At 45.5% G+C, this 27,760-nt stretch overlaps 2 protein-coding genes across 4 annotated transcripts in view; both read right to left on the bottom strand.

The window, feature by feature from the left end:
- LOC104124598 (prosaposin-like) overlaps nt 1-2,154 on the bottom strand; it is a 19,575-nt gene extending 17,421 nt beyond the window's left edge. Inside the window, exons 1-2 of the mRNA XM_035892547.1 lie at nt 2,094-2,154; nt 1,364-1,419 (exon numbers count right to left, since the gene is read on the bottom strand). Of these exons, the coding sequence (XP_035748440.1) occupies nt 1,364-1,419; nt 2,094-2,154 (117 nt within the window). The remainder of the gene's footprint in view (nt 1-1,363; nt 1,420-2,093) is intronic.
- Nucleotides 2,155-3,546: 1,392 nt separating this feature from the next.
- Nucleotides 3,547-27,308, bottom strand: LOC104124599 (prosaposin). 3 transcript variants are annotated; one of them, XM_035892589.1, is made up of 14 exons: nt 27,153-27,308; nt 17,060-17,193; nt 15,967-16,041; nt 15,201-15,326; nt 14,744-14,938; nt 13,670-13,813; nt 13,083-13,139; nt 10,113-10,226; nt 9,068-9,163; nt 8,665-8,860; nt 8,345-8,496; nt 6,621-6,701; nt 5,965-6,072; nt 3,547-5,383 (listed from the first exon to the last, which is right to left on the bottom strand). In XM_035892589.1, exons 1-14 carry the CDS (start codon nt 27,205-27,207, stop codon nt 5,348-5,350), a joined length of 1,569 nt encoding a protein of 522 aa, XP_035748482.1. In that variant the 5' UTR covers nt 27,208-27,308; the 3' UTR covers nt 3,547-5,347. The 3 variants fall into 3 exon arrangements, with proteins under 3 accessions (XP_035748482.1, XP_035748481.1, XP_035748483.1); XM_035892588.1 differs by lacking the exon at nt 27,153-27,308 and adding an exon at nt 25,729-27,056; XM_035892590.1 differs by lacking the exon at nt 27,153-27,308 and adding an exon at nt 24,384-24,835.
- Between the last annotated feature and the right edge of the window lie 452 nt (nt 27,309-27,760).

The raw sequence follows: 27,760 nt of genomic DNA on the forward strand, positions 1-27,760 counted from the left end.
GGGTATGGGGAGGTGACAACCCACAGCTTGTTTTTGAGCTGGTCCTGCCTGACCCACAGGCACGAGCATCTCTCGCAGCCCCGTGCTGGAGACCGGCCCAGCACTGTAAGGATGCTGCCAGCAATGGCATGGGCAGATTTTTTTACTGGTCTGAAGGACACCAGTGGTTTGGACCTGCACCTTTCTGGCTCACGGTGGCTCTCAGCTCAGCGCTTACTCCTCGCTCAGTTCAAGCTGAAATCTGGCAACAAGTACTGGGCCAGAAAAATAATTAATAACAATAATAACGCCCAGAGGGAGCTTCCCCGGGTGGAAAGCATGGCCACAGGGCAAGCAACAGGAGCAACCGGTGCCCTGTGAGCTCTCCTCCACATTTCAAAGCCATGCTGGAGCCTCCTCATGCTGACGGGCACCCCAGCATCAGACGATGTCATTTTTGGCAAAGCCCCGGCACGAAGCAGGAGGCAAGGTGGGGATGCTCCCACCCTGCCACAGTGGCCCCGGGCCAGCCAGTGCTGCCCCATCCCCAGTTGCCAGGCCCCCAGGGCAGGGTGGGCTTTGCTCAAGGGGGATCCAGCACCGAGCTCCAGACCTAGCAGGGCTGCACTGGCATTGCACGGAGTGCCGGAGCACGCTGGCCCAGCCGGCAGAGCCTGGCGAGCAGGTTATGACGTAAACCCCGGGGGTGGCGGCGTGGGCTCCAGCGCCCCAGTTCCCAGCTGGGCGCACACCCCTGTTATGGCAAAACCCATAAATACTCTCTTCCCAGCATCAAAATCCTTCACGAAGGTGTGCAGAAGCCCCCAGTCCTGCAGTCCCCCAGCCACGCCATGCTGTGCCAGCCGGCTCCCAGGACAGGCATTGCTCAGAGGAGGGACGTGCCGAGCGTGGGTGAACTTTCCTGCTCTGCCTGTTGCTGGCTGGAGCACCTTGGCACGTCCCCCCCAACACCATCAGGCCATGCATGCGCGGTGGCAGCTCCTCCACCATGCAGCTGGAGCTTGGGCAGGTCACATTGGAGGAGCCCAGTGGTCCGAGCCTGGGGTAATTAGGGCGCAAAAGGGGTTATTCCCTCTAAAAGGGGTTTCTGCTATTTTTTATTTTGGCTTCCCCAGGGAAATTTCCCCTGGAATAAGTGATTTCCCATCAAGCAGACTCCCAGTCCCACGTGAGCCCCTCCAGTTAAGCAGCCTTGCTGGCTTACACGTTGCTGCTTAAGAGCATCAGCGGATGCTCCGCTGGGTGCCCAGCATCTGGTGGCCAGGCTGGGATTTCCCCAGCCCCACGTTTTGGGGCAGGATGGGCGCATCCCTCCATCATCACCCTCCATCACCCCGCATCTCCCCGCTCCCACTGCAGTTACCCTCAGGGCCGGGTCCCAGGCGGTGATCTGGCAGAGCTCCAGCGCCCCGCACTTGGCTGAAAACAGGGGATGTTTCCCAGGGCTGGGCAGGGCATGAGCCAGGAATCACTTCCTCACTCCTATCAGAGGGGGGATAAGCATCAGCTCAGCCACTGATGGGATTCACTCACAGATACCCAAAGCCCTGCTGGCAAGGGGTCTCCAAAGGTCCTCAGGGCTGCACCCCATCACCATCACCACCACCACCCCCCCAGGGGAAGAGGTTCCCTGCCCCCCGCACCTCTCACAAGGCCCCAGGGGAAGGGGGCTGCATGGGGTGGCACCACCAACACCGCCTTGTGCAAGGACAAAGCCATTTTCCCCCAAACAACAGGGACACAGCCAGGCCCCAAGGCCAAGGGCAGCAAAGCAGCCCCCTCCCCCATGGCGGTCAAGCCCCCCCATCAGCCAGCCTCCCCTCCTTCTGCACCCCAAGCAAAACCCCAGCTCCATCCAAATCCTTGCAGTCCATAGGAGGGGAACAAACCATTTTTTGCCCCGAGATCACCTTTAAGGGCCACAGTTGCAACAGTCAAGAGGTAAAGTAGGGACCAGTGCCGCCTGCCCCAGCTCTCCTCCAGCGTAACTCCAAAACCAGGGAGGGAGGAGGAAGCACACTACGGAGCTCCAACACAAGAGCTGGGAAGGATTTGGGGGCTCAGAGGGGTCCTGCCGCTAGGCCTGGCCTTACCTTGGTAGGAGCCCAGGCAGAGGGAAAGGATCAGCACCCAGCCACTCCATTTGCTCTCCATGCCGTTCCCAAGACAGCCCTCAGTGGCTGGTTCCTCTCCTGTGCTGCTCCCAGACTGAGGAATCTTGGATGGGTTGGGAGTAGTGAGAACCCACACCTACGCAGGGCAATTACCACACCCCTCTCCTTACGCCTTGATTATAAAATAATCACCAGCCTGCGAGTGGAGGGAGGGACCAGGGGCAGGCAGGTATTCCCGGGAAGCTGAGGCCTCGCCACTCCTGGCTGCAAAGGGGAACGCTGTCCTAGCGCCACAGCCATTTTCTGTGCTCCTCACTCACCAAACAGACCATCACCCCTCACCAAAAAAGCAGCAGCAGTGCAGGCATTAAAGACCAGTAAATTTAGGACAAGTCAGTTAGCAGTGTATTTAGAGGCAGCCAAGTGGTTTGCTTCAAGCATTTAAAAAGACATTTGTTTTATCCAAAATAAAGCCAGGAACGAAGACAAAAGGAAAAGGCACATTAAATGCAAGTCAGCAATGAAGCCTGGTATCGGGCAGCTTCAGCAAGAACTCCCTCCGGCCTGTGTAAGGCCGAGAAATTGCAACACGGGGCGGTTGCCTCACACCGGGCATTGCGTTCGCCCCGGGAAGAGCGCAGCGGCAATCCCTGGGCAAGCCTCTTCCACCTCCAGCTGCGCTCAGTATAACAAAGGCTTGACGGGACACGCACGTTGCGAGGCGACGGCAACTCAATGGGAACCCAAATCCTGCCGGTCAGCCCCAGATTCCCAGCAACATTTTTGGGACGTGCCTTCTCCTGGCTCAGCGGCAAAGGGGGAAGGCTAACGAGATCCTTTGGCAACTAGGGCACACCAAGGAAACGAAACACACAAACTTACCGGTTTACTGGAGTTTTTATTGTTCATTAAAGAAGCTTTTGTGCAAAAATCAAGACAATGTTCTTTAGAAAGCAACTGCACGTGTCCCCCCAGCATAACTCAAGCAGGTCAGGTGCCACGGTCCACAGGAAGGGAGAAAACTAAAAAGAGACCCCCAGCACTAGCACAGGATTTCCCCTGGTTCACCCCGCCCGACGTGAATCCTTCCATGAAGGATCCACGAAGCACGAATCCTTCACTACTAAAAACCCAAGAAAATTAAAACCTTGCCAGCCTGTAAGAGCCAAGCATCAGTCCATCCCCACCTCCCCCCCCCTCCCCCCAAAAAGAAAATTCACGTTCCGAGAACGCCGTCCAGTTTAAAAGATCGAATACCATACTGCATGCCGTGGTGTAACACAACCCGTACCTCCAGGGCAGCGACGCCGAAGACAGCCCATTTCCTATCTGGCATATCTACCCCAACTGCGATACACCGCTGGAACCACTGCACGAGCCTGCCAAGACAGAAAGCTGCAGGGATTTTACATCTTTAGGGGGAAATTCTTCTTTTTGAGTTTGGTTTTTTTTTTTTAAAGCCACGAGTGCTTCAGCGTTCTGTACAAATGCAAAGACAAACCGGTATCGCTCTCTCTCAACACTGCCCAGGCATTTAGTATGTACATGTAAGTAACAAAAAAAAAAGCTGCAGTCAAGCGGGTTTTCCATTGAACTGCATGAAAATTACTTTGCTTGCTGCTAGAACTGGAGCTCCCGCCTCACCCAAGACACCACAGGAACAGTAGCAGTTGCTGGCACCTTTCTGAACAGGACTGGAATTTTCAAAGCTCCACCTCTGCCCAGCTCCTCCTTCCCAAAGGTCTCCTCAGAGCTACTTCGGTGCCTCAGTTTTGGGGGTTAATTTGATCAGAACTATGCACTAAACGCTGGTAGGGGATGCAAGGTCTGTCTCAAGCAACGTAAGCATGATTCTCATTCTCCAGGCCCCTTAGGCCTCGAGGGCCTGACCCATTTCAGGGTAGCAGCCTGCCTTGAAAGGCTTTCCTTCAGGAGTTCGGGACGCTGCAGAGGCACGGAAGGCAGGTTGTCAGGTATGCCAGCGGAGCTGCCAAGTACCTGCTACAGTGCTCTGACCGTCTGCCATCTCCGCTTGCTCCTCAGGTGCATTTCCCAACAGAAATGGGAACTCCAGAGGGGAAAAAAAATCCACACTTCCAACTACTCAGAAGGGCGAGTGTCAGTGAGAACAGGCAGCAGCAATGGAAACGGCCCGCGAGCCTCGTAGCGCCTCTCGAGTTTTGGATGACTGACATATGCTATGAGAGAAAAACCGAGCAAGGGAACAAAGTGGCAGTTTACAATAAAAACCATTTTTCCATGCGTTCTGCCCTCTATGCCGAGCTCACTGTGACGTGCACAGCCCCTGCTGTCTTTCTTCCTATCTGTCTCCTACCGACCCAGCTCGCTCCACCTCCTTGGCACCCGGCTGGCTGCGTGTAGGAAGCTGCAAGACTAAGCTGAATTGAGCAACTAGGATAAGAAAAAAAAAAAAGGAGCCATTCCTTAAGTACGTCAGCATGCTTCAAAGGACTGAAATACCACTGTACAGGGCTTGACAGTAGAACACCCATGCTTAGACCGAGTAGTCCAAGGAAATAAAAAGAGGACATGATCAAAGGTGAGGGAGGGTTTCCTTAACACCAGGAGCCATTAACTACGGTCACTCAAATGCAAAAGCGTGGTCACTCAAATGCAAATGCATCTTTTTAGGTACCAGTTACTCTGAAAGTTAGCTGGGCACACCAAGTCCCTTCCTCGGCATCTGCAGAGCTTTGAAAATTCCAGCCGAAGGGATTCCCAGATTCAACATTATCCCTTAAGAGTTCTCCCTACAGTTACACAGAAAAATTAATATTCCAGCCAGATGTTAAAAATGCAAAGCATGTAATCTTCCCAATGCTGACTACAGAAAGACATTTGAAAGTTTAGTCACTACCTTGTTCTTTTTTTTTAAATTACGAGATAATAGTCTTGTCTCATTTCACCTTCTCTGCCATTCTTCCCAGCACCTACAAAACAATTCAGCCTACCAATTAAAAATCTACAACACACTGGCTATTTTTAGGAGCATAATGAGTTAAACTGTACAGTCAGAAATATCTTTGTTAAGTCAACAATGAAGATCTGATCCTTCAACAGCAGCACTGCTACAGAAGAGTTACAATAAAGGAACCTGAAGGTCAAATTGTTAATGAGGCAGAGAGGAGGGACATTTGAGATACAGCTCTCCGCCAACCTCAGCCCACATTTTTAAGAGCCATGGCAAACTTTCAGGACTGGAAAGTCGTCTTCTAGTTCCACACATGACGTTTGCAGTGATCGACAGCCTAAAGGGGAAGAAATAGCATATGTTAGTGGAAAAAAAGCCTGTTTGCAAACAAGCGTGCATCTACGCATGCAATTCAATGCCTTATTCTGAGCCAAGATCTTGGGAGCAAATCTGTTTTTCTTAAAGTGATTCCAGAGAGGACAAGAATAAATAACAGCCTCATCCCCACCCAGAAGCTTCAGGAAAGAATGCTGATGACCCTTAGCCATTAAGGCTTGGCACAGAAAGCGTCAGCCCACAGCAATACTGGAAGCCAATTTTTAGGGCCCGATGAGAGATGGTGACACGGTCTGCTGGCTGCGGGAACAGAGACTAAATACAAAGCTCACATTGTACCTTGCTATAGATTCTGAAATGCTTAGCAGAGGGGTGGGGGACAGGAACGAAGGGGAGAGGAAACAGTCAGCTTTAAGAAAGCTAAGGGCTACAGAAGACCCTCTAATCAAACTCAACCACCCTTTTGCTGCCCGAAACTGGAATTCATCTGCTTGAAAGTGTGGTATAGAAGCCAGAAAAGTCGTTTACAAGGAGCTATTAAAGACCAATGGGAAGCATGAGGCAGAATCCTGCTCTACATACGTTGCACTGAGCAGCAGTCTCCATGTTCTTACACCAGTAACCTGGACCCCAGACACAAGCATCATCCCCCAGGAGAGGCTGTTTAGCTGATCCACAAACTCCAAGTTTCTGTGAAAAGAACAGCAGCAGAGTCAGCAACTTTCTATTTGCACCAAGAGATCTCAACTCCAGCCTTACGCCCGGGCTTCCACCTGACCGAGTGTGGAAGCAACACTGAGGTAGCTTCAGGAGCTCCCACGCTTGCAGCTGAACAAGTAGATGTGAAGCAGTAATCTGACAAGAGGAAGAATTAAGTTACCGCAACTGCTTCTTCATATTAAGTTTCGAGAAACAGAGCTTTGAGAAAGGGACCTTTCTCAAGAAAGGTCATTTAACTTCCTCTCATCGCATTCAGGGCACGCTACACCTTGTTACTGAACCTCAACAGTGGATAACCACTGGCACCTCTTTTTCTTCTGTCCTTCCTCACTCAAGGCTGGCAGTCAGACAGCTGTCCATTCAGTAAGCCCCAGGCCTTGCACAACCGCATTTGCTCCAAGCATTCAGCGTGCTGATTTTCATTCCAGCAGAGTTTCTGCATGCTAGGCACTGAAAGGCGTACAGAGGAGTAGGCAGGACTGTATCAGAGCCCGTACTCAATAGAACTGAATACTCACAGTGCAAACAAAAGTGGGATCCATCACCTCTGCCAAGAGTTGCACAACCACGGGTTCATACTGTTCCACAAACTGAACACACTGTAACAAAACACAGGTTGAGAGATTCTCCTGTTAAAGGCTTCAAAGGAGGAAGATACGGTCTTCAGCAGGCGGGCCTGTACACTATTCCAGACACCCCAGTACTACGCTCCAAACTGATACACGAGAAGCTTCAGCTCTGCAGATTGAAAAGGACTCTGCACCACACTAATCACATAACTAGCTCATTTTTTGTTAGCTCATACCGGCCCGCAGCTGTCTGCAGGCAGGTTATGATGAGAAAAGGGTCAAAAGGAAGAGAACCAAGCAGGACAGGCTTTGGGAAAAGAAACAAGCAGGACAGGCTTTCATTTGCAAAGCTTAGTCTCTAATCGTGGAGATCACTGCTGCCTCGAGAGGAAAGGACACTGAACGAGCTGGAGACAAAACATCCTGAACAGTAATGCAGTCACGATAATCCAGCTCAGTAATGACGTTTAAGCACTTTTAGCCCAAGTAGTCACTCTTCACTTCAGACCAGGCAGCAGCACGAAGGCTTCCCCATCGATAACAGTCAGCCCTCTAGTGGAGAGGCCATCCCCAAAGCACAGAAAGACACTGGCATTCTCAGCAGAGACTAACGGCACTGATTAATAAGCAAACCACAGCAGTTAGCAGGAATAGCTGTTTCGTAGCTGCTTGAAGCCTGTATATTGTATGCCTAGCAAACTTACGAGCAGTTGCCACTTGCTGACACTCAGCAGCCACCTAACAAGATTTCCAGGTAAATCTTGGTAGCAGTGGCCTAACAGGTGCTGCTTTTTGCTGTCTCACTGGCATTATGCCAGCCTACTTCCAAATTACTTTGTTAATCCCCGGAACAGAATCAGTGATGAGGAAAAAGAAAAAACCTTCAGCTGTTCCCACCCACTGTTCTCAGAGGATTTCCAGGCAAACCTTTTCTGACTGCAAATTAGTACAACAATCCAGCCAGACAATTCAGGCCCTTAAAAGTCTCCATCTATTCAAAGGACTGCCAACCCCTCAAGGATGGGGAGTATGACAGCCTAATCACCCCACACCCCAAACTCCTTCCAGCCTCTAGCAGAGGGAGAGATTCCTTCAATTCTGACCTGCATTACACTGACTACTCTTATGGAAACCACCAGGAGATGCTGCTTGCTCATTTTTTCCCCCCAAATACTCTGCAAGATGTTTCGTCCTTCTGTTGGTCTCTACCTGCCTTGTTCCGACTGGAAGGCAGGCTGCCACACAGCAAGGCCTGGGTAGTCATTTGACTGCCTCGGATCAAGCCTGCTCCCTCTTTTTTGCTCTACTGCACATGAGAAGCTGCTATGCTTTGGTGCTAACTAGTAAAAGAGCTAAGAAGGATCAGGTTGCTGAACACAACCCAGTCCCAGCTGCACCTGTGGACAGTTTGTCTCCAGCAAGAGATCAAGGCAGTTGGCCAAACACAGACACCTCTACTATATAGAGTACCTGGACATTTATGGCAGAAGTAGAGACACTTGAGAGACGGACCTAAAATTAGCACGTAGACAGAAAAGCAGGTGAAACACTCAGAAAATGAGGTGAGCGTAATCATCACTGCAGGACCTACGTAAACCCAACAAATCAACAAGGACAGCCCCCAACCACCAAGGCCATTGCTTTTTAGCCCACCTCCTGCACAAGCGCTTTACCTGATCTCTGACAGACTCTGGCAGGAAGTGACAAACTTTTTCCAGTAAAGCCTCAATTTCAGCTGTCGTGGCATTCTTCTCAAGTTCTTTGTCTGCATAAGCTACCACCATCTTGCAGATATCACAGAAGCCACCTGCAGGTTTCACTAAAACTGAGAAGAAAAAAAAAAACAAACACTGAACACCAGTGCTTAGGCAGTTCCCCCAGACAGAAGAAAGGAGGCAGCATCAGCAAATTACTAAAGCACATGTCCTTAAAAGAGATATAATCATAGGTGAACTAGCTCATTTTGCAACACCACCGACTCCTCATTACCAACCTGGCTGCTGTGGCTGCTGTGGAGGCTTGTTGGCTGCACAGCATTTCAGCATAACGCACACAGCTTCAGGATTCGTTGCCTCCAAGAGCATGTCAATCAAAGCCTGGCCGTAGACATCTATGAAGTCCTTACACTGGTCTTTGACACTTGCTGGGAACAGGTAGCAGACAATCTCCATTTCATGTACAATCTCCTCCTGAAGCACAAGGAAGGATGCATGGCAAACGCGGAACAGAAATCCAACTCAATTCACAAGCACACATTTTCTTTAGTCTGTACCACCCAGAATGGAAATCTTGCTCTCATGAAAACAGCCAATAAAATGAACTTTCCTTCCCCCTCCAATACAGCCCCCATCTTAGCCAAAGCCTAGGGAGAGGTACCATTTCTACCACTTACACACCTCTGTCTTGTTGCTCTCCAAGAGGCCAGTCACTTCTTTCACCATGGTCTCACATATTTCACACACGGAAAAAGTCTTCTCTTGAACTGAGGCTTTCTGAGTACACAGAAGAAACATACAGAAACAGTAAATCAGCGCTTGACCACTTTTCACAGGGACAATTTGTAAACCATCAGTCTAACAGCATTCACATTCAGGTGCAGCACACCAATTCATTTACCTAGCTGGCCAGTTTGAGCTGAATTCAAAAGGTCACACAGAAGCCAAAACCAACCCTAAAGGTCTGTGTAAAAAGCCTTTCTGAATGAACAGCCATTTTGTATGACTAATTAAGACGACAATCCCCACGTATGAAGAGGGGAGTTGAATTTAGTAGATAAGGAGAAATAAGCAGCCCCAGAGCGACTGGAGTCAAGGGAAGTAGGAAGTGTTTTTTAGAAGTGTGTTAACTGAGGACAAAATTTACTAAAATTGAGAGCACCCTCCTGTTTGCAAAAGAAACCTAGAAATTGAGGGACTTGAGGGAAATTGTTTGGAGCCTGTTAATCAGACGGTAACTGTCCTCAAAAGACTGTTTCCTTTCCAAAAAAAAACCCCCTCAGCCCATGTCTCACCTAAAGACCATGGGACCCTAAATGTGCTTCTCCAAACTCAAGAGCTTCAGCATTCTCTGATCACTCATCTGCACAGGCAGAGTGCTATCCCCTTTTTAAAAGGGATCAAAGCATAGTAGAGCAAAACTCAAATTCAGCAATTCGGCCTCTAACATTTGAGGTGTCATTTAGAATGGCTGCTATACTCTACTGCTGGAACAAGAGTTCCCAATTTCAATCCTGAAACCTTATAGCTTCGGTTTAGCATAGGCTCTGCTATTCTAACAAATCAGTCAGCTCTCCTACTTCACCAATCAGCATCTGAAACAGGAAGAGGCCAAGGAGACTTGGATTATTCTATGTATAAAAGCTCCTATTTTTCTGTTTCACCTAGTTCATTACACTAAAGCAAAAAGGAAGGTTAAGCCGTTGAGTACACAAGTCCATCTTACCTCCACAGTTTCCATTTTCACTTCATGAACCACTTGAGCTGGCACCAGAGTCTGAAGGGGAACAGATTTCACAGAAGGACAGAACCCAACCATGGCACAAATGTCCTTTGGTTGCTGGAAAAGAGACGTATAAGCAATTTTTAAAAGTCTAGAAGACTCTGCTCTTTCTGTGGAGCCTGTGAGCGGGCACAGTGAACAAAGTTTTAAAAGGCTCCAACACAACTAGAAGTTTCATGACTACTTCTACCTCACATATTGCCAAAGCATTTGATACGGTTATAGGCAGGACAGCTACCAGATTAAATTTAGTAGTTCCTTTAAAAGAGGAAGAGGTTAGGCCACATCCATTTAAAAACCCCATTTACCATGAGCTAATAAACTATGCAAGCCCTTCAAAGGAGTTGACTTAAGAGCTACCAACACCAAAACAACACCAACACCAGCATCACATTAGACCTGCATCCACAAAGCTGCTCCCCTGAAAGCTTTAAGTAATCACAGAAGAAGCTCATTATCCTGACTTCAGAGTTCACCCAAAAGCTGAAAGAAAAGCCTAGAAGAAAGGACTCCTTTTCTCATCCACAAGCTACCTTCTTTAAAGCATCCAGTAACATCACATTTTGCAAACAGAAAGAGTTTTCCGCGTTACTGAACACACCCTATAAGAAACAAAAGTTAACCACGTTAAAACCTAAGCCTAACCCTTTTTACAAGTATCTGCAGTAACTGTATTTTGAGTGTTCTTTTCACAGTAAGAGGGAAAACCGCAAACAGGAAAAAACCCCAAACTTTAAAAAGGCTTTCTAAGCCTTTCCCAAAGGTTTTAGAAACATACATTACTAAATGCAAAAATAAACCCCTGACATGAGGCAAACTGCTCTAAGGAGGCCATGTTATACCCACACAAAGTGAGAAAGGCTGTACAGGGTAATACGCAAAGCTTGAGTTTTCCCACCTAAAGTCTACTTAAGCTAAAAAAAAAAATTACCTTTGGTCCTACAGGTAATTAGAAGATCATACCCCACCCTGTCACTAGGGCATCAAGCTTCTTACAGCAGAGGCTTATGCAACAGTTAATACATCATGCCAAAACCTCATGCACAGGCAAAAGCAGTATCTCAACGATACCGTGCTGCTTCAGACTACTCCAGGCAGTTCCTTTAAGTCAAGCCCTTTGGTTCATGCACATTGTAAGAAGCATTTCCAGGTATTAATGTTACAGCAACACCCACATACACACAGCATGTTCTCTCACAGAGAGATGACAGACACAAGGTCTCCCAGGACTGGTTAACTCAAAAGCTCAAATAGCTCTAGGAAGCCAGAGCCTAAAGGCCTCCCACATCATCTTTTCAATTCATATACTCCAAACATCTATACCATTGTCCTAGATTTAAAGGTTAACCAAGAAAGACCCGGGGACAGCTTCACTCAAGCCCTTTTGAGCCCAGACTTTAAACCAGAAGCTGACAGGAGCCACCGGCATACTTTCTCCACATCTATCCTCCTTGTATGAAAGCGAGCGTATTTTCTGCTCTACTGGCCAAAGCATAATCGGTCTGAAATCTTAGTAGCGGCATCTGGAGCTGGAAGTAGGACTGATCCACTGGAGGAAGTCTATAGTCCTTCTCTGGTTTAATCACATAAATATCCCTTGTATCTGTCAACACCGAGTACAATCACACCATGTACACAGCTAATAGAGCAGGAAGTGAACTACAAGCCCTTTAAGAGCAAGAAGTGAACTACAAGCAGGCTATCACCACAGGCAAGTTGCTCACCTACCTGATCCTTCTGTTGACAGGGGAGATTGGAGACAGAGGAAGAAAGGAGAAATTAAAGATAACAGTTAAGAGGAAAAAAAAAAAAAACCATCAAGCACTTGGAACCCCATATACTCCCCTTCCATGAAGATGATGGAATATGACATGGTCCCCACCCCAAAGATCCTTAGCATTGCTACAGCAACTCACATTTAATTGCACAGTGCTAACCAGCATTATTCATCTGAAGTTATTAAAGCATCCTGGGCAAGACTACCTCCAAAGAGTCTGAACAACGCTCAGCCGGATGCAAGGTGTGGTCATATTCCAATTTCAAGTATTAACAACACACTGCATTACGATGCTTAAAATGGAAAAGCTAACTGTTCTTGGAACAAAGATTTGCTCCCCCCCCCCCCCAAACACTTAAAAAGCAGTATGAGCTTCTAAGTAGCCTTTTAACAACTGGAAACAAAAAAACAGTAGTGTTGCCAAATTCAGGTTCAAGTCAGCCACATACTCTATTCATAAATTCACCTATAATTTGTTATGTTATTGTGGCATCCAGGCACTGTATTCTCTAAGGAAAGGCTTACCCATTTTGTTTTAAAGAGCTTTAAGATCTCTGGATAAAGAGATGCTACAGAGGTGGTCGGAGGTAAAATATATTGTGTGTTGCTGCAGACCAGAGGTGGTGCAGTACCACTCACTTCCCATGGCTCCTATCAAGAGCCCAGAGAGCAGGAGCCTTGAGACAGCAATTTCAGAAGAAGGACATTTAGTCTTGCTTCAAATAGACACAGTATCTCTAACACTTGAACCAATTTTGCAATACTGCAACAAAGACCAACCATAATATGCATAACACAGTATTTGGGGGGCCGTGGGGGAGTGGTGTAAGTACAGGACTGAGATAAAAGCATATAAAGGAACCAATATAAGGCATCTTCTGTGTTTCAAAGGACTGGAGTGCGGTTTGCACTGCTGAAGTGGTTGTGAAAGAAGAAGAAAGTGATAAAGAAAGCATTCTGAGGCTGAAGTTACTATCAAATTAAATGCCAAGTTCAAAGTGTCAACCACCAAGACTTACAGAGCAAAGGCTCTCCCCAGACCCTTACTGCAGTAAATGTATCCTGTTTCCAAATAAGTTAGCTACACAAAGGAGAAAAACGAACTGAAAGCGAGTGTTATATTCTACTGATCTTACCATGTGCATCATCATTTGGATAGCCAAGTCAGAATATTCAGAGATATAGTTCTTGCACTGCAGGAAGTGGGGAAAAAAAGCCGTGTAAATATCAAACCACTGAAGCCATAGAGTTGATCTAGAATTCTTTAATACCTCTCAAGGTATTAATTTACCTGCTCTACTTAATAAGCGTTCTGTTGTCTTTCAGAGCTTGTCCCAAATATAAGATGGCATTTCAGGTTACAGAATCATTGCACACATAGCTGCTTATCTGATGAGTCCTTTCCTCCTCCTCTCAGGGCAAAAGCACTCCCCCTCACATTACCCTGCCAGATCAGTTTTATGAAAAAGGCCTTTCAGGGCTAGCAGCAATCCTGAGTCTTCTTCCTCCTCCCCAGTCCCATACACACCACCCCACCCAACTTTCTTGACCAGAAAGTTTTGATATCGGTGTTGTCATTGTTATACTGTGTAACACATCCTAAGCGTGACACACTCTCCGTTGTTTTATTAAATAGAGATTATGTTGAGAGGATTAAGGCACTGAACAAACTATTTCATGTTTGCACACAGGAACAGCTTTTTAAACAAAAAAGACAGCTTACCATATCAGACATTCCAGGTCCCAAACGGTCACACTCCTCCTTGGCATGAGCAACTAAAGACTTTACAAAAGACGAGTTTGTCCTCACAGCTTCCTGAACATCAGTGACCAGCTGAATGCAATCCTGGCATACATCCCCACTTCCCTGGACAAAGAGTGAAAGGAAACCGAAGTTGACGTATCTTCACATAACACATTTTAGAAGCTTCCGTTACTACCAAGTTTTAAAAGCTATTTTGAACTATATACAAACCCTAATAAGTAACTCTATAGACTTAAAAGCCTGAGCTAATACAGATAGACTAGCTACTGCTGGTATGCACACCAGCCACTAGATGGAGCCGAGGTACCTACTTGGCTCTGAAACCCAAGATAACAGTCAAGACACCCAATCTTCAAAATCTCTTTGGTTTTGTTACAGACCACAGTAAGAAGGTTTCTAAATCTGGTGTAAATCTTATCTGCTCCACTCTCAGAAACTTGTTCTTCACCCACTCACCTATTTAACTCCCATATCTGGGCTTGCTATCAAGACCCAGCCTGTACTCACAAGTCCATCGTCTCATCTACTCCCCCTTTGTCAACTGTTGCTCTTTTCTGATCCAGTCTGTCACCTCTGGATGCTTCCCCTGAAGGGCACAGGTAGCAGATTACTCAGAATGTGGGAGAATTCTTCCTTTGAACGCTGGTGCCAAGCTTGCTCCCAGAAGAAATTGTTTCCAGTAAGACCTGCTTGACTGCTACAGTCCTGGATGGGAACAGCCCAGCACAAGACTTGTCTTTCTAGACTGTGGTGGTTTAATCCAAGATTAGACATGTGATCCAGAGGGGCTGCAGCTATCTTCTCACTTGGCTTTAAACCCACAGGTTAAGGGAAAAGGTAGTGGTCTGCATGCAGCAGCACAAAATTCAATAGGATACAGTCACATAGGTGAAGCACATCAGCTTAACGTGTGCCCAGTACAACAATCCCTTACCAAGAATCATCAGCAAGTTCTTACACAGAGGAGCACTGAAGCTCTGGTGCAAAAAGCATCCACTTCTCTTGCATGTGGGAATAGCACAGCACCCTTACCTTAGACTTCTGCTTGGGTTTGTCCTGAGGGTAAAGGAGAAGAGGCACATTAGCCATGAATGGGGATGCCAGTTCAGAGAAATCCAGCTCTGGTATCTTATTGGACTGGAGTTGTTTCTGAAGTTTCATTGCTGCAAGGTGCTTCTGAAGGGACTGGCACAGCGAGAGGGCACTACACACGACTTCAGGTTTATCCTAGAGAAGACACATACATAAAGCTCTAGACTGATGGTACTTTTATATGAAGTTCAGAGTAGAGTCGTTCATCTGAAACACGATAGGAAGGGAAAATTTTTCACAGCAAGGAAGCAGTCTTCAAATTTACACCATTTATTGCAACACCAGTCATCCACCCAGGATGGAAGGATCATATGCACAATCTTACGTAGAAGAGAAATCAGGCATTGACAGGAGCACAGCTCTTAATTCCAAGAGTTGCAAATTATTATCTACTTACCAGCTCTTCTTTGATCATATCCATGATAACTGGTAGGTAGGAATCCACGATTTCTTTGCATTCAGAAACCAGGCCTTGGTCAGGAAGAAACTCGCATGTCTTTTCCAAGTAAGAGCGGATCTCATCCTATAAAAGATGAGGTGGGATATAGACTATCTCTTTATCTATATCTAGATAAACAAACATCTCAAATGCTCTTTCCATTCCCAAAATGCACCACAAAGCCTGAAAAAAGCTCCTTGGACTCAGGTAGGTCCAGGCAGCTGGCAAGCAAAACTAGGATGAGTTTTTACACGACAGGTCTATTTTCCCCAGCCTTGGACCTTCAGTCAGACCCTGCCAAAGTAAAAACATGAAATACTGCTTGCAAGGCCTGCACAACACCGTCTTATGCACAACGCAGTAATCCCAGGTTCACCAAAGAAAAAGGGAAGCAAGTGCCCACAACCAAAATAAAGCCCACTTGATATAATCATCTGCTTCTAGAGACTGCAGCACCCCACCTTTTAGATCAATGGCCCAAGAACAATTTTATTAAGCATCTACAGTCAATCAGGGATGTGTTAGAGCATGAGAGGCTCTAGAACTTGCTAATCTCCAAACCAGGAGAGGCTGTTTAAAAGCCTTTTCCCCTGTACTCTGGCCTCTTTCAACACCTGCGACTTAGTTTGGGAAAACATCATGCAGACTACTCTTCTGCCTTGCAATCTTGTTAAGACAATGAAATCAAATAGTGCCTTGGGGCAAGAAGGGGAGCTCTGCTTACCTCAGTGCCATTATCCTTCAAAACCTTGCCAGCCACTGTCACAAGTTCCTTACACAGGTCACAGGGGATGCTGTTCTGGAGAGAGAAGCAGAAAGTTACTCTGAGACAGAATTAAGTACGTGTGAATTTGCAGTGTGCAAATAACAACACGAAGAACAAGCGCCACATTTGGAATTGACGCTAAGGAGGGAAGAGGTGTTTTTAAATAAGAGTGAGGCTATTCCAAGCACATCCAGCTCCCATTGCTTCAGTAAATCAACATGATATGAAGAAGCAGGCATGCTACCGCTTGCTCATTTCACCTAGTCCCACCTCCCTTGAACTATAAAGTATATTGCCCCAAGATACCTTCTCCTGAACCTCTTTTACCTTACTCTTCAAAGAGTTCATACTTACTAGAAATTTAAGAACTTTTCAGGCAGCTTCACTCATTTTAGTTGTGGTCTGCCAGTCTGACATTCTTCTCCTCCCCTACTTTTCCACAAACCAAAATGTATCTTGGCACAGATATAGCCAAGGTGGACTGAACACACCTGTAAGTAAAATGCCCTTTTCCCCTAGAAAATTGTGAAACAATACCACAAACTACAGCACTCGCATTTAGCCCAAATGCAACTTGAAAAGCCACGCTAGATGTAATACTTGTACCATTATTTACTGTCATGGCTTTCATAATCTAGCATGTGCTGCACCTTTTGTGGAACATTAACTTATAAGAAAGACCTAAAGAAGCACACAGCTCTTTTGGTAATAAGCCTATCAGTTTGGCACAGCTCAAGTTATAAGAAAAGAATAAGAAAAGGCTCTATGAATTAGGAGCCAGTTTAATAAAGAGGAACAAGCCTGAAATCCACTAGCTCCATTCCACACATTGCTCGGTGATTGTGCAACAGGTCACAGGAGAAGTCAGCAGACAAGTTATGCAAGGTGGAGAAGTGGAAAGCAACCTTTATCTAGCACCCAAATGAAGGCATAATAACCAAGGCAGAGTCAGATGTAGCACTTAACTCCGATCAGAGACTTGAAAAATCTTCATCAGCATATGGAAACCAGCTACCTCTACTATGGGTGGGAAGAAGTAGTTGATACTTACCACAGTAGGCTTGTTCCAGACATTCTGCTGGCAGTGTTTCACCGCTCCGCACTGCGATGCCGTCCGAACGCTCTGACACCACACCTCCGGACCCTTCACGCAGTCCTTCTGCCACAAAACAGGGCTTGCCACAGCTGCCAAGAAAAGAATCACTCTTTCACACTTGCACACTTGAGTGATTTCCACTCCAAAGCAAGCAGGGTAATGCTGTACGCTATAACCACAACCTCTCCAGGATGCCACTTAGGTTTACTAACGTTTTTAAGCACATTTCAATCCAGCTCTTTCTGACCTGAAACATAAGAACGAGTCCCAGATACAGGTTACACAGTGAAAGACCTCAGGAAAACCGTAATGGTTGAACTTCCCTACTGAAGTGCCCGAGTCTCAGCACCTCAGCAGTCCACTCCTCCAACATCCACAAACCAAAACACTTTGCTTAGCACACAGGAACCACCAGACGACTTGAAACAGAGAAACTGCTCATTGCAGAAATCTACACTTCAGACAGCTGATTGACTCCCAAAGCCACAACCCCACCAACCCCCCGTTCTTCTGTCCCACTGTCTTTGCAGCCACTTTAACTCTGAACCAGCAGTCACATCTACCTCGTAATTGCTGTCTGCACTCCTTCTCCCAGGTGAGCCACCCTTTTCTCAGACAGCAACTGAGCACGCTAAGAAACTAATTGGATTAGAAGGCACAACGCACATGTTATGTGGAGCCAGGTGCAGCCCCCAAAACACTGATCACAAACAGAAAGTTTCAAGAAAGTCAGAGGGATGGAAAACGCGAGACCTTTTATCATGTAATTTTTAAACCCATTAAATCTGTTTAGATTTTGTTTCCTCCTGGTCAGTTCTTCAACTGCATACAGACCAATTTGTAGGGGTGAAAAAAGTACAAGTCCTTGTCTGGACATTACCTCCCACCCCACACGGAACTGCCTTGCAACCTATGAAGTTTTGAAGTAAAATACAGAATATCATTTCTGGACAGTCTTCCTAAAGAAATGCGAAAAGATCTGTGCTATTAGTAAGTAATAGGACAAGGTAATCAACTGCACCTTTTAGCTGACTTTCCAAGCTTTTTTTTATTGTGTTGTCTGGACTGGACACCCAACTTCTCCCCATTTTCTAAAGCCATCCTTTCTGACTGCTGAAGAAACTGAGCCTACCAATAATCTCCTCCAATTGCACTAACCTATGAAGAAACAAGTCCTAAAATCCTACCTCACACAGGCTCCAAGGAAATCTGCCACAGCCCAAGCCTACAAGGCACTGCTGTCAACGTAGTAGAAAAAAAAAAAGCCCATTCAAGCCATTCAAAAAGCTGCACAGGTGTTTTTTAGGAGCCATTACCTTCACATCAATGCTGTTTACATATCACAAAATGCTGTAAAATTACATTACCAACCAAGAAGCAGGAATTAAGCTGTTTGATTCCTACAAAGCTTCTAGTAAGGTTATGACAGATGAACAATCACTCTTCCATTTCTCACGTCTTGGTTCTAAGCAATTAGAGGATCAACTTAACAGCCGAATTACCAGTACATCTGCTAGGTACACAGCCAATACACAAACAGAGCCAGATAAACACTGCTTTATAGGTGGCATTCTCCAGCCCTCTCAGCTGTGCATTTATAAAGCCTGTTTACACTGGATTTCACAGAGGAATGACCCACTTATTTTAAGAAAAATGTGCTTTGCATACTTAATCTTCTACAGAAGAGCATGAAGTTTGCCACCCTCTCCCCCAGCAAAAAGCTTAGATTGCATACTATTCTTCAGCAAGACAGCACATTAGGATATAAGACTAGGAATAAGACTTCAAGCCTTCTAATAACATAGTTAGCAAAATATTTACAGACAGCCTATTCTAAATTACAGCATTATTGATCTGGAAGCACTAGGGAGAGTTAAGTTTCAAAGTCAGACTGGTCAGCCAAATAGCTGTCAGCTCTGGCAGGACGACAATAACCAAGTACACACTTGGTTGAAGGAGAGAGTTATTCTTCCCTCTCAGATACTGAACAATGGTAGGACGGCTCTGCAAGGCAGAGTCAAAGTCTGGCTGAAGTCAAGCAAGACCTTGACTTTAAATAGTGGAATTAAGGGCTTCCGATTGTTTAGAAGTATAGCTTTTAACCTACGCCTTTAGTTCTGTAAATCAGAGGAATATTATTCCCCCTCCCCTGTAGAACTACAAAACTAGACTGTAAAACTGTAACAATGGTTATTCCAAGCAGTTTCTCAAACTTCTGATCTAAGAAGCCATTTAAAACCCAAACCGAGGAATTCTTGCCACAACTTGCGCTGCTTTGATCTAGCTCTTAATGAACTTTCAGTCTTTGTTTGGCTTTTTACTAAAGATCCTGTCACTGTATGAGTTTTCAGATCCACACCCAGTTTTGGCAGAATATTTAACAGCTAGTCTTGTTCCTTCTTCCTCATAGCCTCTGACCTGGTCATTTGTAAGCGCAGGACAACTGTGCTTCAGATTTATGCTTACTTATCAGCTTTTTGGACTGTAAGTCTCAAACAAATTCCCTGCTGCCTGGCTTCTGTATCAAACAGATGCTCACACAGAGTCAGTCACTAATGTTCTGACCTGCCAGGACACAGCAAAGGGTATCGGCAGGGCAGCAGGGTTTTGTCAGGTTACGACACTGAGGCAGAAGAAAACCAAAGAGCAAGTTGGTAGTCTGAGATCCTTTGACCTGAGCAAAGTGCAGGTTGCAGAAAATTGTATTCAGAAAGAAAAAATAGTATTAAAATTAGATTGATTTTTGACAGTACATTAACTACTTGATGCCTCTGATTGCACTGCTTCCCTGCATCACATCTCACCAGTTTGGAAGTTTTGTTCAGATTCTGCTCAAAGCACTGGCACTGAGCACACAGCCACTTTGGATTTGAGAATAAGGACATTAATGTTATCTGCCATCCTCTACAGGAGACTAAAGCCACAACATCTCAGTAGAGCTTGAGATCAGCATGGGCAGTGAAGAATGAGAAACATCGAACTGTTTCTAAGTCAGTGAACAGTGAAAACTTGTTTTAGGATGCAAGTAAGCACCCCAAACACCTTCCCACTGGTATTATTTACATGCCTCACTCCTGCACGACATTAGGGCAAGAGGAAATGCCAATATACCTTCTTTTTCCACCAAAAACCCCAATAGATTCAGGAAACTTGAATCAAGCTATGCCAATGAGGATTAACATCCACCTACAGAAAACAGGAAGTGGAGGAACAGCAGTGTCATTTTAGTTATGAAGGACACTGAGGGAGTTCTTTCCTTCTGAGAAGACAACTCTACATTTGATGCTTTCAGCACAGATCTTTCTGGTCCAACCATGACTTGGCAAATTTGTTAGGGCCACATGTCGCTGGGCACATTTTAGAGAGCAGCTACAGAACAAAGATGACGCACGCTAAGCATGGCTTCTTTACTTCATCTTCCACAGTGACTTTAGATACAGTTAAGCTTGTATTAGTTTATTCTGTATTATGTTGAAATATTTTTATTACATAATGTCTGATATGAAAGGATGCACCTTCATTGCAACAATATCATAGAATCGCTTTGGTTGGAAAAGACCTTTAAGATCATCGAGTCCAACCTTTAACCTAACCCTGCCATCCCACCACTAAATATCCACCTTCCCTTTCCGAATGTCCTGGGAAAAACAGGAACAAAACACCTCTGAATTAACTCTAATCTTGCAGATTCAGAAAAGCCCCTGAAATCCTTGCCTGTTCCCGCTTTCTCCTTTAGTTTGTTCTCATACTTAATTTTGAGACAGCATTAACTTACACCACAACAAAAGCAAACATGCCAGCAAAGTGTGTTAAGACCTTGTGCTGTTTCACAACAGAATGAAGAGTTTTAAGTCTTAACAGTTATCCTGCCTGTTCCCTCAAAATAGCCTCTGCTGCAAGAAGAGTGACACCTTAATGTGCTATTTCACATCCCCAGCACAGCAGCAAGCCAAGGGAAAACAAAGCACCATCAGTTACCTCACACAACTCCTAATGCTCACTGGATAAACCCAATGGGATTACCTTCTTAGTATCTCTGGCATCCTTTTATTTTACATATTGTTCTTTATCTAAGGTCATCCATTTTTAAATAGATTTCTCCTTTCTCTACAGATTAGCTCTCAACAGTCACGTGTCATGCCCACCCAAATCTGCCCCTCCCCTTCCCCCCAAAATTCTTGCAGGCCACTATTTTTAGAGCACCAAACAAGTTTATCTGTGAAGGCCAGGGTGTTTCTTTACTCGTCCTCTTCACTGATTCCTCCGTTCTTGAACTGCTTCAGAGTCACGGTTTCTTCAATTTTAGAAGGAACGATCTTTGCTCCACCAAGCTTGTCCTAAATTAAGCAGTGAAAGAAAACGGAGGAGGAAGGAAGGGGGGGGGAGGGTAGAAACGCAATCCCTGTATAAAGGGTACATCTTTCAGATGTGAAAGACTTCAGCTTTCAGGCTTCTAGCCAAGCTGACAGCCCACAGGCACCCTAGGATCCCTGCATACACTTGCAGCTTCTTGAAACAAAGAAATGAAAAAAAAAAAAAAAGGAGAGCGATTCATACCCACTCTGACCTCTCTGATGCTCGTGTCTGAGAGACAAGAGAAGCCATCTCCCAGAACAAGCGTTGCCTCAGAAACACAGCCTGAAGTCCAACAACATAATCAAAATACTCCACAAGTTGAAGGGTAGCAGCAGAAAAGGAAGGAGAAACCTTTTCTTTGAGGCCCAGGTCAGCAACCTAACACTGCCAGCACACCAGTAACACAGTCCTGACAAGCGACAGCTACTGCACATCGCATGGGGCCCTGCCAAGGAATTCACACAAAACCCAGTTTAAAGGCTGCCAAGATAACAGGGAATCTGCTACTTGCTCCCATAGTGGTACTACCCTACTTACTGCAGGGACTGTGCATTACTCCCAGACACTCTTCAAAGCAGCAAATGCCAACTATGATCTCCTTCCTCAACACTAGGCATCTGGAACAGCAACCCTAACATATGATCAGAAGTCAGGGAAGCAGGGGTGACAGCCCTCTCTGACACCACCACCTTTTCTACTTGGAAAGCTTACAGAGCCATGCACATGAAAGCACAGTTCAGTTCACCTCTCTTCGGGAAACAGGAATCTAAAAGGAAGCTTATAATGGCTGGATTACCATTCTGGAAAATTGTTAGGCAATTACCTTTCCTGAGAATGACCGTCCCTCCCCTCAAGCATTTGTTATTCCCCTTATAGGGAGAGCCAGCCCGAGTTTCTTCCCGAGATTCTCAGAAAAATCTCCTAAGCAATCCCCTCCAAAGCTGTATTGAATCTACTAATAAGACTTTCATGATCATGCTTAGAAGTTAACACCCTATACAAGCTTCTATTAAGAAGGATTCTCTGTGAGCCAGACCAGATTCCCTAAAAAGCCAGAGGATAAACCAGAAAACTTATCACCCAGAACACAGAGAAAATCAGCTTGAAGACTCAAGCCTCCTCCAAATCTAACTGCTAAGACGACCTTAGCATGAGCAGTATTTTTACAGACAAATTAACCTGCAGTTGACAAGAAAAGGAAAGAGCTGAACTGCTGTTCACTTTAATGGGTTGAAGTCAAATGTGGAAGATTACTCAGGGTGTTGTCAACTCTTATGCCTTCATGACAACCTAATTTGTTCTGAGTATATTATTCATCAGGAGGGACTCTCTTTCCCAGGTTGTCCCAATTGGCCATGCCAAAGAAAGTCCACTCATCATCTCCCAGAAATGGCCCCACAGACCAAGTGAACGCATCAGTCTCTGCCATTCTGCGTTCAGTTTCTTCTGAGAACTGCACAAGCAATGTGTGTTTAAGTTAAAGAAGTCAAGAGGGATAAACTTCTCTTCCTCGAATCTTACAAAGTGTCAACAAGTCAAGGAACAACCTCAACCTGAAGTTACCTGAAGGGCTCAATACTCTAGAGTCTCTCTGGTCAGTTAGGGAGCTTAAGTAAAATTTCGAAAGTTGTAACCACATCACATGCTAGTAATTCATGCCAAAGGTCTACTACACCTCTGGATTAATGAGGCAGTAAAACCACCACAGTATTTGAGAGATTACAGGCAATTTGCAGAAGAAATGGATGAAATCTGGCTAGCTGTTATCAGTGTTCCAGATGTCAGTTAAAAAATCTTCCTGTGCAGTATCTACTGATCAAATATCAAGCTTGAAATGTTTGTAACTAGCACAACCCACAAGAAACAAGTTTGGAGTTAACGCCGTAATTGGGCTCATCCTCAAAGTGGAGCACACATTCTCGTTTTGGTACGCTACCTCTGCTGTAAAACATTGTTCTTGCTTCAGATGCTCCCTTGCTTCCCTCACCAAGAGAGACAAGCATAGCAAGAGAAGCAGTTTGTGTACGTACAAGCAATCACAATAAAGATAGCAGAGAACAGAATGAGCTGAGACCGTAAAAATCAGCTCTACTGTCCCAGTAAATTCTCCCAGTTACTATAAAGGTTGCAAGAATAATTTTCACATTGACCACAGGTTGCTACCAAGTTGCCAAGCAAGCCACAATTTCTGCCTGAGATTTTTCTGTGACAGAATCTAGAAGAGGTATTTGGATGTTCAAGGGCATTTGGCAGTCATCAGGAGCAAGGAGTGCCACACAGTATATTAAGATATCCCAAGAGGTTATGAGAAGCATTTTTCCCTGCAGCAGATCCCTGCAGAAATATGCCTACATGTTTTTAACATGCTTGTTGTCCATCTCCATTCCTCCTGGGTTTGTTTTGAGTTGGGGGGGAGGGCAGATTTCAAGCAAGTCTCTTGCAGAAATTCTATATTGAATACCCTCCTTTCACCAGGCAAATATATTCACACCACAAAGAATGGAAAAAATCTGCTAGTTATGCAAAGAGTCATGTCTGTAAGAGAAAATGCCTGACCACAGGTTACGCTGCAGCTCCAGCAAAGGACAGGTGAGTCCAGAGCCATCTAAAAGCTTCAGAAAACAGAAGGGCAGTTCAAGACACCACCACGAAGAAACAGAAAAGTCTCGGGAGTAACGCTCTTTTTCACACTGCTGCCGGAGAAGGGCTTTAATGCAGGATGAATGCCAGACATGGAAGACAACTCAACAGGAAGCTCCCCTAGGGAAAGGGAAGACATCAGCCCCCCACAGCTGAGCAGAGGAAGCATGCCAGAGGGATGAAAAGGGACATTTTAAAGAGCAGCTTCAGGGAGGACAGCAGTTAGCGATGGGAGAGCCTAGAAAAGGCAAACTGTAGTGCACAAGGTGAAAGAACAACCTACCTCCCCAGGAGTACAGCGATGAAGCAGTTGATAGCAGGAAAGAAGAAAGCATTAACCCCTAATGTGTGCATACTAATAGCTTGCATCACAATATGAACATTGTCAAAGGATTTTTAAACTGTTATGCCTGGAAAAAACAAGCCTTGAAATCTCACTGCAAGATTCATTTCCTCAGCATCTCCAAGAAAATCTCTCTATATGCAGATGTTTACAGAAGTAGAGAACAAAGTTTAAAAACTAGTCAGGGTAAACAGTGTAAACGTGAGACTCCTCACTCCAGGAGGAAGAAAAATACTGATATCTGAAATTAAACATTGCTCCGTGACCAAATACACAGACAAGCGTTGCCTCAAAATATATGCACACACTTGAAACGCCACAGAAGTACCCCCTTTAACTTGCAATAGGAACTCTCCTATCTTAAAAGCAGCAAATTAATTGCATACAAAAGCTGCTACATAATTAAAAAAAAAAAAAAAAAACAGAAAATGGACTGCAAGTAAATATCCTTAAAGGAAAAAAAACCAAACACAACCCCTTTTTTTTGGTCATGTAATTCCCAAGCCTGCTTTAAAGAATCAGATCCACATGAGACACTGCAACAAAAATCCACTGGCAGTAAGCTGTAACTGGTCCTGCTTCCCCCCCAGATAAAAAGTAGAAATCTTCCTGCCTGTTACACCATAAAACCCTGCCTGAAACAGCACAGTCCAACCTCCCCAAGAGTGCCAATTGACATCACCGTCACCTGATGGAGTCACGTTTGGTTTTTGCTGACAAGCTCCCACTCTCTTGTTCCACCCTCTACATCATCTCGCTTTCCCAAAACTGCTTCTTTGTGATATGCTGAATAGCACAAACCGAGATAGCAAAAAGACCGCCTCAGACTTGAGAGGCCCTGCAGATGCGATCGCATGTTTTGCCGTGCGTGACCATGACCAGGCAGAACAGCTTGCGCAGCTCCTCCAGACGCAACCAAGAACAACTTTTTCTATTTATACCTCTTCTGCAAACAGGGAGGAGATTGTGCAAGGGCAGGTTTACACAACCCACGTGACTGATGCACTATCGAAGCACCGCTTCGTTATGAGACAGTTGTAAGGTGCCTCACAGCCGCAGCGCTCCCTGTTATTCCTCTAGGAAAACAGGGATGTATTTTTTAGAAATAAGACTCCTTCCACTGTTTGCTTAATTTCATCTACAGTAGTGGGCTGCACCAGCCTAGGTTTTTTTGTTAGCAACCACATTCCCAACTAGAGCAAGCCTGCAAACCACAGAACACAGTCCGAGTTCAATTATCTGCGTCTTCCACATCCCCCAGAAAATTCAAGTCAGACTAACTCACCCTTCAATTTTCCTATTCCCAGATGTTCTGACCAGTGTTTGCTAGAGGAATTATACATTAGTTTGAAATCTTGGAAGGATGACTGAGCCTACTATTTTAAGGGGGCGTGAAATAATCACACCCTCAAACTTTTTTTACTTTCTGCTCCCAGCTTAACTTTCATTTTACAAAGATGAAAAAAAAGTCAGCCCAAGACAAACTGAATTCTGTTTTAACTGCACACCCGACTTTCCTCCTTTCCTGGTCTCAAAGACAAGCGATTAATCAAAGTCCATCTTGGTAGTCCAGGGAACCAGAGTCCTGTACACCCTGCTTTAATTCCTTCAAGTCTCCCTTAAAGGGAAGATGCACAGAAGCACTCTTAAGTAGGTCAACCAAAAACCCTTGTGGCCTACCAGCCATGCTGTAAGCCAGCCAAGTAACTCCATTAAGACACGCCAAGGGAGGCTAGGTTTTGATACAGCTAATCAGTTAGCTTAGTAGACGAAAATGGCATTTCAGGTCATCACAGCAAAATCTTCAGAAAAACCTCCACAATACTATCGTAGGTGAGTCAATTGGTATTCATAACAGAACCTTGGTGAAAAAAAAGACAGGTGTCCGTGTCAAAACAGTGACTTCCTAAAAGAAAAACAGGCCTAACAAGTCTTCTTGCTATGCTCAGTTGCATATGCATGCCTTTAACAGGTAGACCAAGCTAAGTCTCATTGCTAAACTGGTTTCTCATTACAATTTCCCTAAATACACTAATGGGAAACCTTGTGGATACTTCAAGGCAAATCCTTTTCACTTTTAAAGCACAAGAAACTACAATGATTTTAGTGATTTGGAAACAGTCCCAATACGAATGATAATCGATGGCAGTTAATTCAGCGCAGAGCAGACACAAAGCTGCATTATTAAAGCAGAAAAATCTGCAGAGCGAAAGCTGACATTTGCTTTCTTGTTTCCAGCCTGAAAAGCCTCAGATTCTCCATTAAATCGTCCACATATCAGTATATTACAACTCCACTTAAGTACAAGACTAGCGTACAATTGTGCAAGATCTCATAGGCATAATTTACTGCAGTCTGCCAGTTATTCCTATGGCTTTTGAACAGCTAGTCAGGCTTTTTTTAGTTGACTTGTGAAACGCTGCAGATTAAACACATAAGCAAATAAGCTCTAGGTTTAAAATTGTCTTATATAAAAGAAAATTCTCCGAAAAAATTGCGTGCATCACTGTATTACAACCTTCAATTTTGGGGTTTGTAGCCGTTTGTATCCTACAAACCGAAGGTGCATTACTCCTCCAGTCAGCCTGTGCATCATTTCTGTAGCTCTGCCTAGCTTTGGCAAAGTATAAAACACAAGGACTGGCTTTGCTAACCTCCAGTCCTTACGCTAAAAGTGGAAGATCAGTTATTCCCCACCACCACTTTCACCTCGGCAACAACAGGTAACGAGGCAGCACGCAGCAACACGAGCGGAATTTTCCATGTGGAGCAGGAGACCCTAATGAAATCAGGCTGCTAAAAGCAGGCAACAGAAAAAGGCTACCTCTTGCCACCTGAAAGAGGATTAACACCCATCTATCCCTGAAGTGCCAAAGATAAACAGAGCTATTGGCAGAAAAACAGTTTCTACCGATCGCTCTCTTTTGGCTCCGTGAGGCGAACCAACCGCTTGCCCGATGAGGGTCGGACAGGGACACAAACCGATCCCACCCTCCCACCGGGACGTCCTTCTCCCACCAGCAGCGGGGAAGGCTGGTTTCTCACCGGGACTTTCCCCTTCTCCTTGCGTTTACCTGCCTCGCTCCTCTGGGGCGATTCCCCCCCAACCCCAAACACAGCTGTTCCACCACAGCCACCCCAAAGGCGCCCTCAAACCCCGGCCCTAGGCCCAGGCCCTGCTCCCCCGGCGGGACCGTTAGGCCCCACACCGAGCTGCGCCACCGCCCGCCACCCTCCATTATCGCTGCTTTCTCTGCCTGCGCTTTCGGCAGCCGGGCCCGGCAGCTCCTGCTGGGAGAAGAGAAGAGAAACAGCTT

This window comes from Egretta garzetta, unplaced genomic scaffold, assembly GCF_000687185.1.
Source record: "Egretta garzetta isolate BGI_Z169 unplaced genomic scaffold, ASM68718v1 scaffold204, whole genome shotgun sequence".
Taxonomy (NCBI): domain Eukaryota; kingdom Metazoa; phylum Chordata; class Aves; order Pelecaniformes; family Ardeidae; genus Egretta; species Egretta garzetta.

What these genes read in the sequence shown, in the direction of transcription:
- LOC104124599 (XM_035892588.1), bottom strand. Translation starts at nt 25,786, where the DNA reads ATGTATAATTCCTCTAGCAAACACTGGTCAGAACATCTGGGAATAGGA. An exon ending in ATATGATCAAAGAAGAGCTG is followed by an intron (nt 14,939 to 15,200) that starts GTAAGTAGATAA and finishes TGTCTTCTCTAG; the next exon opens with GATAAACCTGAAGTCGTGTG. An exon ending in ATCCCACTTTTGTTTGCACT is followed by an intron (nt 6,073 to 6,620) that starts GTGAGTATTCAG and finishes TTCTTTTCACAG; the next exon opens with AAACTTGGAGTTTGTGGATC.